Source organism: Thamnophis elegans, chromosome 4, assembly GCF_009769535.1.
Source record: "Thamnophis elegans isolate rThaEle1 chromosome 4, rThaEle1.pri, whole genome shotgun sequence".
Classification (NCBI taxonomy): domain Eukaryota; kingdom Metazoa; phylum Chordata; class Lepidosauria; order Squamata; family Colubridae; genus Thamnophis; species Thamnophis elegans.
The window spans coordinates 93,232,231-93,247,512 of record NC_045544.1 but is presented as its reverse complement, the minus strand read 5'-3'; the positions used below and the strand labels follow the sequence as shown (position 1 = coordinate 93,247,512).

At 37.2% G+C, this 15,282-nt stretch overlaps 1 protein-coding gene across 4 annotated transcripts in view; it reads right to left on the bottom strand.

The window, feature by feature from the left end:
- Positions 1 to 3,090: 3,090 nt before the first annotated feature.
- Positions 3,091 to 15,282, bottom strand: part of BICRAL (BRD4 interacting chromatin remodeling complex associated protein like) — a 30,843-nt gene continuing 18,651 nt past the window's right edge. For all 4 annotated transcript variants that reach the window (XM_032217028.1, XM_032217029.1, XM_032217031.1 and 1 more), the window contains 7 exons: positions 13,580 to 13,670; positions 11,096 to 11,196; positions 10,259 to 10,320; positions 9,994 to 10,139; positions 9,713 to 9,807; positions 8,138 to 8,240; positions 3,091 to 6,836 (listed from right to left, as the gene is read on the bottom strand). In XM_032217028.1, coding sequence (XP_032072919.1) covers positions 6,031 to 6,836; positions 8,138 to 8,240; positions 9,713 to 9,807; positions 9,994 to 10,139; positions 10,259 to 10,320; positions 11,096 to 11,196; positions 13,580 to 13,670 — 1,404 coding nt within the window. In that variant the 3' untranslated portion in view covers positions 3,091 to 6,030. The remainder of the gene's footprint in view (positions 6,837 to 8,137; positions 8,241 to 9,712; positions 9,808 to 9,993; positions 10,140 to 10,258; positions 10,321 to 11,095; positions 11,197 to 13,579; positions 13,671 to 15,282) is intronic.

Sequence of the window (15,282 nt, the reverse complement as noted above, 5' to 3'; positions counted from 1 at the left end):
TCAAAAGCTATATGGCATGAGGCATTGAGACTGGGAACCTGGGCAGAAAGGCACCTCCTGTTACTCAGATCCAAACACATTTCAGAACTGGCAAATCATCAAGCCGATTAGCTCAGCAGGGCCACAGTGGACCACGGTTAGTGGCAACTGCATCCCGAGCTTTTCAGACTGATTTGCCAGAGATTTGGACGTCCAGCAGTGAATCTATTCACAACCCCCACGAACACGCAACTGCCCAGGTTCTTTTCACAATTTCCAGTTCAGGGAGCAGATGGAATTGATGCCCTCCGCTGCAATTGGCCCGAAGCCTCCTCTCTGCCTTCCCTCCTCTCCCTTTCATTCCAGGGGTCTTACGAAAGATTGTCTCAGATAGGTGAACAGGCCAAGAAGGTCTTGGTTTGCAGATCTAGTAAATCTCTTCATCGCCTCTCCCTGGAGGATACCCGTGCCAGGGGGTTCTGATCCATCCAGAGCCTCAGTGGCTACAGTTGACCACCTGGCCCTTGAGAGGCGTCATCTGAGGGACGCCAACTTCTCATCGCGGGTGATTAGAACAATAGAGGCCTCTAGGAGGCAGTCCACCATGCGGATATACAATGCCTCGTGACCCACCTTTGTCACCTAGTGCCAGTCAACACACGTTGATCCTACCTCTACCTCCGACCCTCAGGTCATTGCGTTCCTTCAGGATGGCCTGAATAAGAGTCTCTCCCACAACACTGACCACAGGCAGGTGGCAGCTCTATCCACCATGCTTGAAGGGGACTTCGCTTCCTGGCTCAACACCCTGTCATCAAAGGGTTACTTAAGGGCGTGGCCAAGATCAGACCCCCAGTGATCCATAGGTTTCCCACTTGGGACTTCAATGGTCCTTCAGGCTCTTACCAGGGAACCCTTTGAACCCTTGAGATGGATAAGCCTACAATTCCTAACTCTAAAAGTTGCCCTTTTTAATTGTTATAACTTCAGCAAGATGCATTTCTGAGCTGGGAGCCCTATCCTCCAGGGCTGACCGCTGCATCTTTCATCCCAATAGGGTGATCCTTCACCTCGACCCTTCCTTTCTGCCAAAAATCAATTCTTTCCATAGGGCTCAGGAGATTGTCCTTCTTGATTTCTGCCCCAACCCCTCTAGGGATAGGGAACGCTTGTGGCACCATTTAGATGTTAGGAGGCCCTTCGTATCTATTTGAAGCACACCTCCTCCTTCAGGACAGAGGAAATATTTGTCTCCTTTCAACCAACAACCTTGGGTTACTCCCTCTATTATCAGTAGGTGGTTAAGGACAGCCATAGCTAGGGCTTACGAGACTCAGAGTCTCCCTGTGCTGGCTGGCATTACGGCACATCCTACGGGGAGCGCCGCAATCTCAGTGGCTTGGTCCACCCAAGTGCCCATAGAAGACATCTGTAGGGCAGCTATTTGGGCTTTAGCATCACCCTTCATAAAGCATTATAGGCTGGACACGTTGACATCAGCTGAAGCATCCTTTGGCCGAAGGGTGCTGCAAGAGATGCTGTCCACCTCGGGAAGTCCGAACCAGTAAGTTCCTCTCACCAGCTTTGGTACGTCCCATTCCTGGACCCTACTGCAAACTACTCTGGAGAACAGTTGGTCCTACCTGAACTTTCTTTCTCGGAGTTTTGCAGGAAGGTCAAGGCCCTGCCCTAGTATGGAGGCCCATAGTTAAACCAATGAAAGGGGGAGTTACCTTTGGGGGAGGGCTTCTCTCATGTTTTTTCCCAGATTACTCCATGGAGCTGCGACCTCATTGAAACTGGAACCAAGGAGACAGTCAGAGAGGCGTGGCTACAATTATGACTCTCTGGGCAAATTAGGATTTGGTAATCCCATTCCCAGACCCTCCTGCAAAACTCCGAGAAAGTAAGTTCAGGTAGGACCAACAGTTTTATCTCTTTTCTGATCCTGCTCCATCCAACAATTCGCAAGGGAGTGTTTACCCCCAACAAGAATTTTACTTTCCCTTTCTCCATCTTGCAGTCCTTCATGCTTCCTAAAATTGCTCTAAGGAAATCCCTCGATCCTCAACTGTAGTTCTGAAGAGAAGTTTCAGGATAAACTCATCAATCTCCATCTCATAGTTGTGTGTGTGTGTGTGTTTGTGTGTATGTGCGTGTACTTAGATCCATGTTGATACTAGAGCATGTTTATATTCTTTGAGATCCTTTATTTATGCCCGAGAATAGAGGAATGCCTCTTGGTAAGAACAGGTAAGTAAAAATATGTAACCAATGTCAATTTTCTTTTTTAAAAAGGGATGGTAACCTGGAATTTTTTCTAATATGTAAAATTTGCTTTCATGCAATGCATAAATTAATCATTTATGTACCCCAGCTATTGAGGTTAATTCTGGAGGTTTTCAAGAAACGATTGGACAACCATTTGTTCAAGATAGTATGAAGATCCTGCTCTGGAGAGGAGGTTGAACTAGAAGACGGCCTTCCAACTTCCTTTCCAACCTTATGATTCTATAAATTAGCATTGACATGAGTAAAACAAATTAAGTTTTATATAATAAAATATTTGGCCTAAAATAACACGCATCTTTTAAAATTATTGAAGAGCAGACTGCTATATAATCAGTTAATGCAGCATTAGTATATTGGCATAGAGTTTTCAGCAGTGGGTAAGATACACCTTTCCCATGTCTACATTTGACATATAAAGAAGATAGTTTTTTGTAAAAAATGACCTAATAGAATCCATACAGCTAAGCAGTTTTTGGTCTCACTAGTGCCTACACAGGATACCATTTCAAAATCCTGTGTACTTGCCTTTGGTGCAATCTTGGAAGAAAGGTTGAACATAAATGTAACAAAAATATTTTTAAATAGACTATGTAAAATAAAAAAGAAACCTCTTCAAGGCCTAATTATTTATCTTGGTTAAATCAAGACAATCACAGATAATGATTTTTCCCAAATCTTTGGCTGTATTGCAATGGTTGTTTCAATTTGTAGTATCCAGCTAAACATTTCCTATTCATGGGTTAACAATATATTTTTACCAATATGTGTATTTTAACAGTATTTATCCAACATAACAAAATAAACTGCAATTTGTTATATTTTTTACAAAACATTTTATAAATATTTTTACAAAATGTATACAAAGCAATTTCAAGTGAGACATACTATACAAATGAAAGTTTTTAAGCAAATGAAGTTCATATTACATTGACAAAAAGTGACACATCCTCTTTCAGTAAAGTCAGTCTGTAAGGCCTCCCAAATCTAACAGATCAGTTATGCTGACCTTGTTGAATCAATTTTGTTATAGTTGCCATCTAAAAATGTTTTAACTTTAGACAATGTGGAAAGACATCAGGTAGTCAAGAGACCAAATCTACAAAGCAAGTAAGCACAAATAAATGGCCTTCACTGGATTCAGGACCATGGGCTGCATAACAAATTCACACTTTGTTTCTTTACAATGAACAAAAATATTTTTACTGCATTACCATTTAAAATATTCAGAACTCTAAAACCAAGTTCAGTTTAATAAATAAAATACATTAGCTATCCCAGGTTAATTCAGCTGAACTTTGTTCAGTGGGTTCCCAGCACAAAATCCTGGGATAAATATAGGTATGATTTAATCCACATTGATGAAGTGCATTTCAGATGTCTTGGCTAAGACGTTATCTAAAATTAAACTCTCACCTAAGATTCAAAACATATACACTTTATTTTGGTATTTAGGTTCAGAATATTCTGTACATACAATGGAAACTTTACACTAGAAGGTAAAACCAAAATAAGAAGTTGTACAAATGTGAATATTTTTGTTTTACATTTCCAATCAGATACTAGTTAAACTAATTTATGACTGGTGCAATATACACCCTGCTTTCCAAATTACCTCATTATGGTTACAGTTCAATTATGTTTCCTTCACAAAACCTTGAGGGAAAAGCACCTTCTACTCTCTTTATATTTCTTAAAAAAAAAAAACAAATAATTAAAGCCATCCTCGCAAAAAATAAATTTGTGAAAATTACAGCTATTTAAATTATGGTTGCCATGAAGTGTACAAAATCATAAGTCTGTGACTTCAGAATCACATACTTTTTTTTAAAAGGAGGCAATAAACTCCATGTTTCTATTCCTATTATGTGTGGATTGTACATTAACTGTTGTTACCCTTTTGCTGAATTAAATATTTTATTAAAATGGCAATGTGGTCACAACACAAGGATGGTGGTGTGTTCTGTGTTGAATAATATAACAGAATACAGTTTTGCATTACATTATTTGGAATAAAGAAAGGAAAATATGACTCTAAACAATTCTGGCAATCTGACTGACAACCAGTTCGTCATTGCTATATAGCAAAACTACATAGGGCTTTACAGCTGAATGCAAGAGAAAGATCCCCATCAAATTAGGATCAGTAAGTCCTCAATAAATTTTGAATATTTCTGTAAAGAGAAGCTGCAGACAAAGTGTCTTATAAATCACAGTTCTCTGTCCTTTTGAGCAGGCATAATTGTATGAAACAGCATTAAAGAAAGCTTGTATAATTTTCCTTAAGCCTGGCAACCTAAAATTTGTAGATTTAAATAATAAAGAAATTTACATTATCAATATGATCACCAGCCAAATGCAAACCATGCATGAGGTTCCTTTGGCTCTAGATTATGAGTTATATGCTTTTACATGTAATTTTGTTATTAATGTACAGAAATTTAACTTTGGTTTGTATGTGTTTTGGTAACATGACCACTGCTGCAAATGGATTAACATTCTGAACAATTAGAAGCAGAAACAACCAAAATAACACTGTCCTTTAATTTGTTCAGATTAAGGCTATTACTCCTTAAACTATAAACATCTACTATAACAACACAATTTTTAAGTAAAAATGCTTGTCATACTTGGTTTAGAAAAACATTATACCATTTCAGAAATATTTAGTTGATTATATCCAATTATAAAATACAAAAGCTTTTGCAGAAGAATCAATGTGTCAATCAAAAATGTGTTTTTTATGTATATGGTATGTGCATGACTACTTTATAGCCTCTTTTTAAAATTTCCCATCTACTAGCTTTTCTAAACTTTATGTTTATTGTTCCATACCACATTGTAACTTAAACTATACAATGTCATTCCTCTGAATTATATTGGTTTCTGCTTATGGAGCAGCTGAATAGCACTTGAAGTATAAAGCTCTGTAAACTCTGCTTATAATTTCTCAGTTTACAATTTTTTCTCTATTTCTTGTAAACCTGACAAAGACATTTCTGTAAAGAGCTAAACTCTAGAATTTTTAACCACAGAGATTTAAATCTTGACAGGAGATATAGAGAGCATTTTTCTTATTAAATGTCAATTATTGACGGTATTTAATACATTTCTTAGTAGACTGTGATTGTCAATACCGGTATACTACATTATATAGGGTTTAGTAAATTAATGTTTCATTAAGCTGCAACATTAAAAGTTTTTATGCAAGCAATGTAATCTGGTGGTTAAGAGTGTAACACTCAGCCACAGATCATGATAAAGATGTTAGGAATTTTCTGTTCCATATTTTATTAACCAGAGTTTTGTCATGTTGCCAACTTTGGATTATCCAACCCTAATTGTAGCTATTGAAAAGCCAACAACTGTAAATCACAGTTCATGAATCCGGTTTAATTATTAATTATAGGTTCAACCTCAGGCAACACATTAAACTATAGTCTAAAATAGAAACAAAAGCTTCTGATCTTACCAGTGCAGTTGAGTTGGAAGAAGAGAGGGAAGGGAAAGGCTCACCGAGAATCATTCTTGAAATGGTGAAGAACATGGTTGAGAATTACATTCAATCACAGCCAATGAATAGGCCTTACCAAACAGCTTTCTCTTAAGGTTTTACATTACTGGATACCTCACTGTAACCACAATGAGTATTGCTCTCAAACAAAGAAAAGAACCTACTTTAGAAAGTACACATGTCAGGCTGTACTTGTGGTATCTTTCACATTTGTTTCTAAGGGAGATTTGTCCACAGTACTGTAACTATTAACACTCTAAGATACTATTTACAGCAGCTTCTAAAAGAGAGTCAGTTTCTACAATGCTTTCACTGTGGTCTGGAATAAACTTCTCCAGGCAGTTTTCCTGCGGAGGAATAAGTAAACAGTTAGGATACTCTAACTCTAGAGAGCCACCAGCAGCCGCCTCACTTTGTGGCTGCCTTTCAGTCTTTTTCAGTTCTAATATATTTTTGAATGTAGTTTCTAAACTCTTATTGACAAGCAAATCCTTTTGGGGTTTTCCAGAAACTTTCCAGTTGTCTGGTGGCAAATCCACATTCTTTGGAGAATTCCGAGGAGTTTTATCTTGGAGGGAATGATTATATGCTGTTTCTGAATGAGAATCAACTGTATTCCAACAGGTTTTATTATGTGTACCACGATCTGCATTTGATAAGATTTTAGATGAATGATTTTTAGAAGCTAAAGAATTTTCATTCAATTTGTCAAGACCTTTAAGAGCAATTTTTTGTTCAGAAGGAGACGTATGTTGGCTTTCGGGAGAGCAGCTTTCAGAGGAGCATTTCTCAAATGTTAAAGCTTTTGCAAGATCTGCTTTTTTAACAGAAATGTTTTCTTGTGGTGGACTCACAATATTGTTAGGCACTACATGAAGTTTGTTGCACATTGAAGACTCTGCTGTGCTTGACTTGTCTCTCATTTGGGTATTAGCAGTCTGGTTTGGAAAAGTTAAAGATTTGCTAATTTGATGATTACTGTCAGGAAGCTGCGTGTCATTAGCACTCTTGTCAAATTGTGTGGATGAGCAACAAAAGTCTGCCAGAAAGCCATCTAAAAATTGGAAGAAAAAGTATTTTAATATTACGTTGCTGTACAACAGCAAGACATATTCTTCAGTTTTTTCAGACCTGGGATACCTATATCTGCCCAAAGCCCAATTTTGGGACCAATTCCTTAAATTTTATTTTTATCATTCAGCTGTAGGACACAAATACTACTGTAAGCCTCATTTATATTAAGCCACAACCAAGACATAAAGAATAAGTGATCTGCTAAATAAAAACATATAGTGAACTATTGTACATATTAAAATATGGTTTTAGGTTTCAGATTGTATCTTAAGTGGAATTCTGGTTAGTTCAGTGTTCAGTGTGAATCACAATGAAAACTGTTGTAACAGAATATCTTTTAAAAAGAAGTCAGAATGGGAAGAAAAGACCTATGAAATCCATTTGTTCTAGTGGCTAAGGCACCAGAATGTAAGCCAGAGACTATGACTTCTAGTCCTATCTTAGCCATGGAAGCCAACTGGTGACTCTTTCTCAGTCCAACTCACCACACAGGGTGGTTGTTGTGGGAAAGATGGTGTGGAAGGGAAGATGCATTGGATATGTTCGCTGTCTTATGTTATTTATAAAAATAAAAGGTGAGATACAAATAAATAAATAACATTAAGTTAAAATTACCTGACCTATTAATTATTGCTTGATTTATTAACTGTTGCTTCACTGAAAACTAACAAATGCCTTCTGTATCTACATGCATATTTTTAGAAAATAAACTAATATTTAAGAATTTCAAAATATTTAAAATTCATGTTGACATTTGTTCTCAATTGCCTTCATTAATCTTTGCAGCTTACAACATTTCTGTTCAGAATTAGCAGAATATTTTCTAAGTATAGAGATAAGAAATGTACTTGGAAACAGTTCCTTTTAAAACAAATTACATCATATTTTACAAGCAAAAGTGATTTAAATATTGACATTTACCAAAACAAATTTTTGAATATATGAATGCAGATGTATCAAAATCATTCCATTCCATTCCAATGGAATGGAATGGAATGGATCAAAATCCCGTTTTGTATCTGCATCCTTCCAACAAACATATTGTTTGGGAAAGTGAAGAAGAGACAAACAGGTGGTGGGAGGGGGAAGAATTAATAGCACAACAATATAGGCTACTGCAATACACTGTAATTTACTTATTAGTATGGGTCTTAACAGCCACATATCCATCAAGAATTATACTGAGGATATGTTGCATTCAATTGGCAAGTAAAACAAAATGAAAAAGCAGTGAAATAAACAAAAGGAGGCCCCTATCTAGAAGGAATCTTAGTTTCTTACCAGGATCAACTATTGCAAGACGTTTATCCCGGGACAGAGCTTGTCTTTCTTCTTGGTTAAACATCCTGTCAATCATTACCATTTCTGCTGAAGGATTTATCCTCTGGAAAAGAAAACAAATCAGCTACCATATTACAAACAAAAAATGTTACACTCCTGTTTTCTAGCCAATTGTTGAAATTATATGGGAACCATAGTAATATGGTAATATCAACCACAGTACAAAAGAATACAACAAAACAGAATACATAAAAACAGAACTCTTGTCTGTTGGGAACCAGAAGAGCCTTCTCTGCTGCAGTATTTGCCCTTTGGAATGTCTTACCCTCTAAGGTAAGATTATCCCCCAACTTCCTATCCTTCCACAAGAGCCTAAAGATCTGGCTCTGCTGCATGGCCTGGATCCAACTAGGGGATGGCTCAATGCTGGAGGTGGCTGCTGAATTGACAGCAGACTCCTCCTCCTCCTCCCCCTCGTTCTCTGCTCTATACCCATCCATCTCTTTTTTTAAAAATCATATGGTTGTATTTCTCATTATGGTCTCTTTAATTGTTTATTTTATTGTTCTATTATCTTACTTCTGTTCATTTTCATGTCTTCCTTTTTATTGTTGTAAGTTGCCTAGAGTAGCCCCGTGGTGAGACAGTTGGCATATAGATCTAACAAATAAATAACAGTTCCAGTGATTGCTGCACCCAATGCTCCTCCAGTGGTCACAGGATTACCTTTCAGGCACATGGCAACTAGCTCGCATTTACAATCAGCTGCAGCATCCCACAGTCAGTTTCCATGAAAATGGATTTTCTTAACAGCCACATGGTTCACTTAACAATAGGGTGAGTTCTTTAACCATCATAGTGATTTGCTTTACAGCCATTATAAAAATGGTCATTAAATCATTTGGTTACCCACTTAACAACTGCAATGACTTACGACCAAAGGAAAGAGCAAGGAAATGCGGCAATGGTCAAAGGGGATGTGTGAGAGAGCAATACAAGTTGCGAAGGGTGCAAGCAGCCAACCTGGAAAGAGTTCAGAGGGGCTGGGGAGATGCACAGGTGGGGAAGACTTCCCTGCTGGACTACCCCCACTGACTTTCCAGGGAAGCCACCAGGGAAGATTGCAAATGGGAATCATGTGACTGAATGAGATTGCCACTGTTTGTAGGGTGAACCAAGTTTCCTGACTGCAATAGCATGACTGCAGGAGTGCTGAGTCTACTGGAACTCCGAGGATTAGTCATAATCACCATTCATTCTACACCACTGTAACTTTGAACAGTTGCTGAACAAGTGACTGTACATCAAGGACTAAATGTAGTTTGACATGGGTGACTGTAGCAAATGAGGACTGTGTTCTACAGCTAAGAATTTCACACCTTTGTAGTGACCTCAATTAAAACTGCATGGTACTTACAAATGAAAGACACTTTGAAGCCATCTTATATCTTGGAAATTAATCAACTTTGCTTCCCTCGACCTATTATATTTACATGCCAGTATTAATCACATGGTTAATGTTACAACTACGGTAGTTTGGACTGAAAAAACATAATTATTTTTCATTTGTCTTACCATTGCATCTTCCAATAGAAGACATCTGTATTTATTTAGCATTGACTGTGTTCTCTTTAGAAGCTGTGTTGCTGCAGATTCGAATTCATTATCCACTGAAAAGGCATTAAAATATATTTAGATAGTAGTTTTTAAACCTTAAAATATATATAATAAACCTTTTCTTCCATTTTCCATTATATGTATAAAATACAACTTATAAGTGCCCGCCCGCCTGCCCCTCCACCTGCCCCCCACACCATAGATACATCTTTTTCAAAGTAGTAGAAAGGGAAAAATACCTTTCCTTAAATCCTCTTCAGTTGGTGGTGATCCCTGACACACATGATATGAAAGAAGTCTCTGGACTGCATCCCTTAAAGATCTGAATTGACTTTTGTCAGGAGTTACAGCCTGTGCCTGGTCCCTCTGTAATTGCTGTAGAATGCTAGTGGAAAAAAGGTAACTATCAGTCATTTCACAATAACATCTGGAACAATTTTGCAAAATTTGTGAACTGCAATTTTTTTAAAAAACTAAAATGTATATTGAAAGGAAATAACTTACAAGGCTCCTTTGGTTAATTGTTTTGCAGCAGGTCTCTTTTGTCCTACTATATGACCATCCACCTAGGTCCAAAATACATTTGTTACATTAGAATAATCTTTTATTAAAAGAAACTACAGTTTTGTACAATTAAAAATGCTGTAAAAATATGGTGAAGTATTTGTATAAACTGCATTAATATGAACTTTTAATGTGTCACATATCAAAATAAATAAAATGGTTTATATGTTATTGAAGATAACAATTACAATCTTAGACACACTTGTCTTTCATTTTTTTCAAAAATAATCCTCCTTATCAATAGGGTATGCCTATATAATCAAGCAAAAAATCAGGCTGTACATTTTATAGTGTGATCCAAGGATTACTAAAGTATTTAAAATTTATAATGGCAAATGCCACCAAATATCTAAATTATTCTTTAGTTTCATACAATTTCTCTATCATGGATTTCCTCACAAATTTCACTTTTCAAGATTATTGTATTAAAGCAAATGACAGCAAATATGCTAATGCAGTGTTCCATGACACAATATTTTATTATTCCTGTAAGCAAGATTATGCCAATATATAACCTTTTTTATTTTTTATAAACACAAAGCACAAAATAAGTAGGTTCTGTTAATAAACAAATAAACGGTAAGCTGTTTGAAACAGACAGGATTATGTATTATGGTATTGTTTAGCCATATAATATTTAAAGTGATTGAGATATAGTGATAAAGAGATTTATAAATGTACTATTAGATTTCTTCACAAAGCTCCCTTGTTAAAATTATTTTCAGTGGCAAAACTGAAAATTATTTACATAAAAAAGCAGGTAATTTTTCCCCCTACCTGCACATTTGTTTGAGCAAGTGATGACCCTGCTGTTTTTTCCTGGTGTGGTAACACTGTTCCTATAGGTTGTTGCATGATTTTGGCTCCAGCATCTTGTCCTGTAAATATACTCACTATGAAGATTCTTGACATTACACAAAGCAAACATATTTGAATCTTCCACTTAAATATATATCATTGAAAGATATTAAATAAATTGTCACTAGGAATGATTTTATGTAACTATTTCAGACTAGCGGTCCCTAGACTTTCTGGCTTGGCGGTCTGGCACCGGGATGAGGAAATGGTTCGGGCAGGTGAGCATGCATGTGCATGCAGCTCCATTTGTGCTTCTGTGGCCTGGTTCCCATAGTGAGCTGTGGCTTGGAGATTGGAGACCCCTGTTCTAGACTATAAAATACATGTAGTCCTTGACTTACAACCACAATTAAGCCCAGAATTTTGGTTGTAAGTTGTTGCCTTCTCTCTCGTCCCACCATTCTCGAGAAGATTGGCCTCTTGCCCTAGCCCTCCAGGAAATCTGCTGTAGGCTAGAATGTCTCAGCCATCTAGACCCAGTGGTGCATGGAAATTGTCATGGGTCAGAAGGCAATAGCCAGCTAGAAATTGCTACAGGCTGGAAGGCCTCAGTCCCTCTAGGGCCAGCTGCATGAAGAAATCTGCTCAAACTGTTTCCTCCAGCCTGCTAGGCCCAATGGCACACAGACCTTATGCCTCCCCAATACTACTCCCAAGAAACCTAGCTCCATCCCCTCCCCACTGGATTCTCTATGCCCCACCATTCTTGGAAGGCCTTCTGGCTGACTTTCTGTTTCTGGGTAGTCTTGAGGAAGAATGCCTTTGCTAACTTTCTAACTGAGCCTTGCAATGGCTGACTTTCAACAACTGCAGGGAAAACAAAAAGTAAACGGACTCAGGCATGATATAGTGCAGGCCTCTTGGGAATGATGAGGGTAGGAGGGAGAAGACCAGGCCTCTCAGGAGTAGTGGACATAGGGAGAGGGAGGAGGCCTATGCATGGTTGAGCCTAGCCAGCTGAAACCTTCCAGATGTGATAGGGCACAGAAAAGGTCAGACCGCTCTGGAGTAGTGGGAGAAAACAGAAAAGACTCACGTGCTGCTGGGCTTGGCTGGCTGACATCTGCCCATGGCAGGTTTCTGAACATGAGTGGGCACCAGGCCTCCCAAGACTTACCCCACCCTCTGAGGAAGTCCTCCACGGTCACTTAACAACCCACCCAGTCACTTAATGACTGCATTAGGAGAGTGTAGAAGAGGCAGAACCGGGGGGGGGGGGGGGCGGGGAGCATTGTAGAGTTAAGAGACTAATCAATCTGGGGTTGCTACATTGCCACAAGCAATTCAAATCCACACACACCTGAATTCCGTCAACTCTTATCAGCACTAATTTAGTACTTGACAATAGACTTGAGCAATAAATATTGTGAACTACTACTTAACATTCTGATTCTTTATACCTGAAAGAAAGCTAGGATTGTGGTCAGTAGGCAGCCTGTATGTGTCTCATTTAATGACACAATGATTTATGACCTAACTTCCAGACTCTGTTGTAAGCCAAGGACTACCTGTATAATAGTTATAATTCTATATATAGTTATTTAATGTAGATATATTATATATAATTATATATAAATATACCTATTATATATATCATATATGTATATGTGTGTTCATTTATAATTCACATATAGCTATCGTATTTTTAACCTTCTGTATTTTGTATCCCATTCCACATTTCATTGTATTTATCCATACAAATTTATATCTATATGCAATAATTTATATCTATAGCAATAAGCAGCAAGTAATTTGTTGAATAAATGGGGCCATAGATTTATCCTTCAAATGTTGCAATATGAATCTATTTTCCTTCAAAACTAGGAGGAGGTTACAATTGTCTTAGGAAGTTTACAATAAGGAATGGACAAAACATTCCATGTGTAGAACAACCAATTTGGGATGGTCGATCCCCAAAACAAAGTACATAATTTCTGAACATGAACCCCTAACATGGGGATTGACTTTCACTTGAAATGTTTTACCAATAAAGGAGAATATTTGTACCTCAGAGTTGAAATGAGGGGTCCTTGGTGCTGTTTGAGCTTGCTCAATTCTAAATCAAATTCTCTGTATAATTAATAGTGGCAAGTACTAACACCGTGTTCACATATATATAATCAAATATTTGGTATTTTATAAAACATTGCCATGTTTATAAAGTTATTGAATCACTGATACTAGCCCAAAAAAACAACAAATGCAGTTTTAGATTTTAATTTATAATTAAATATAAATTATACATAAAATATTATAATTTAATTTATATCTTGTAAATCAATAGCATACACACTAATATCTACTTACAAACCACTTTTCAATTAATACATTAGATCACATTAGAATGAAGTAATTCATTCATGAGAGATTAGAAATAAATTAAAATCTAATAAACTAGATTACCTAAAAGATTTGTTGACTGTGGCTGTCTCAAGTTGTCCTGTGATTTTGATGATACAACAGAAGATGCCAGGTTGGTTGCTTTTTTTTGAATCTGCAAAGGAACAACACAGACGTCACACATATAATTAAACAAAATAGATTATTTAAAAACAAATAGTCCACATTAAAAATATACTGTACTTTTCAGAGTATAAGATGCTCCAAAGTATAAGACACACCTAGCTTTTGGGCAGGAAAACAAGAAGAAAAAATCTGCCTCTGCCTCTGAGCAATTTGCTTCCTTGAAGCAAACAGCCTGTTTCAGTTTCAGTTTAGTCTGATTAAAAAAAAAAAAATCTGCCTCCAGCAATGTCTCCTAACAGCAAACAGCCTGTTTCAGTTTCAGTTTAGTTTGATTAGCACAAGGGGGGGGGGGGAACTGCCTCTGCCTCCCAGCAATTTGCCTCCTTGAAGCAAACAGCATTTTTCAATTTAAATTTCAGCCTCCGCGTGCCCCATTTTCAGTCTCCACACACCCCATTTTTGGCCTCTGCACACCGCATTTTTCACCCATTCCAGGCGGCAGGGATCAGAGTAGGCAATGGCAATCCCTGCAGCCTAAAACAACTGATGGTCAGGAGGCCGATCCAACCAACAATCAGCTGTTTGTGCTAATAAAGCTGTGCTGAAGCTGAAACTGAAACAGGCTGTTGGCTGTTTGCTGCAAGGAGACAAATTGCTGGGAGGCAGAGGCCAAAGTGTGGGGGCTGGTTGGTGGGTGGGACTACATTCAGTGAAAAAGACACACCCAAATTTTCACTCTCTACGGTAAGTAGCTGAGTTCCACATCATTTACCCAGTTTTAACCAGTTACTGGATGTACAACAGCTTCATTTAGGTATACTAAATCATAAACCAGGAACACCTAACATATTTCTCATAGTGAGAAATGTATGTTCAATCAAGTAATGAAATCACTGGGGATGGGAGTGGGGGATGGTAAAAATGCTTTCACACTTTTTTGGAAGGGCTTTAAATCATTATGTATTATCAATTCTTTGAGTGCTAGACTTCCAAACTACTATTGAGTATGGTATTAGTTAACAGAAGACTGACTCATCTTCAGTCATAGAGTTGAACTTCAACTAATTATATTCAACTTACATCCTAAATCTTTATAATTTAATTGGAGCAAAGTATGGATAAAATCCTTATTTCTCATCTATCATTTTTTATATAAATGCTTTCTTCATTCGCCATATTTAAATTACTACAAATGACATTTAATTGTTAGCTTCAGTAGTTAGTTCAGATATCACAAAGTTCATGATTTAGCATGATGAAAGCAAGCCACATTAAGCCTGGAATCATCTATTCCCCTCTATGCCTTCTTTAGTGGATATGAGAGAGTAAATTGGAAATATCCATTTAAATTTCATTTTTAATGCAATATATCATTATGCTGAAATCCCAAACTGTGGTTAATCTTGTCTTTGATTAATGAAAATAAAGCCACTCATAAACTGCAATTAAATTTAAAATAGAAGTGAGAAGTTCTTCAAATTCTGACACTCACTATAGTTCATTCTTATCATATGACGATCATATAGTTTTACATGAAAACACATCTGGACCTTATTTTTATGAAACCACATTTTAATCAAAATAATAATTCCATGCAAATGGGGGGGGGGAAGCTGGTATTGTTGTGTCAATAAATTAGG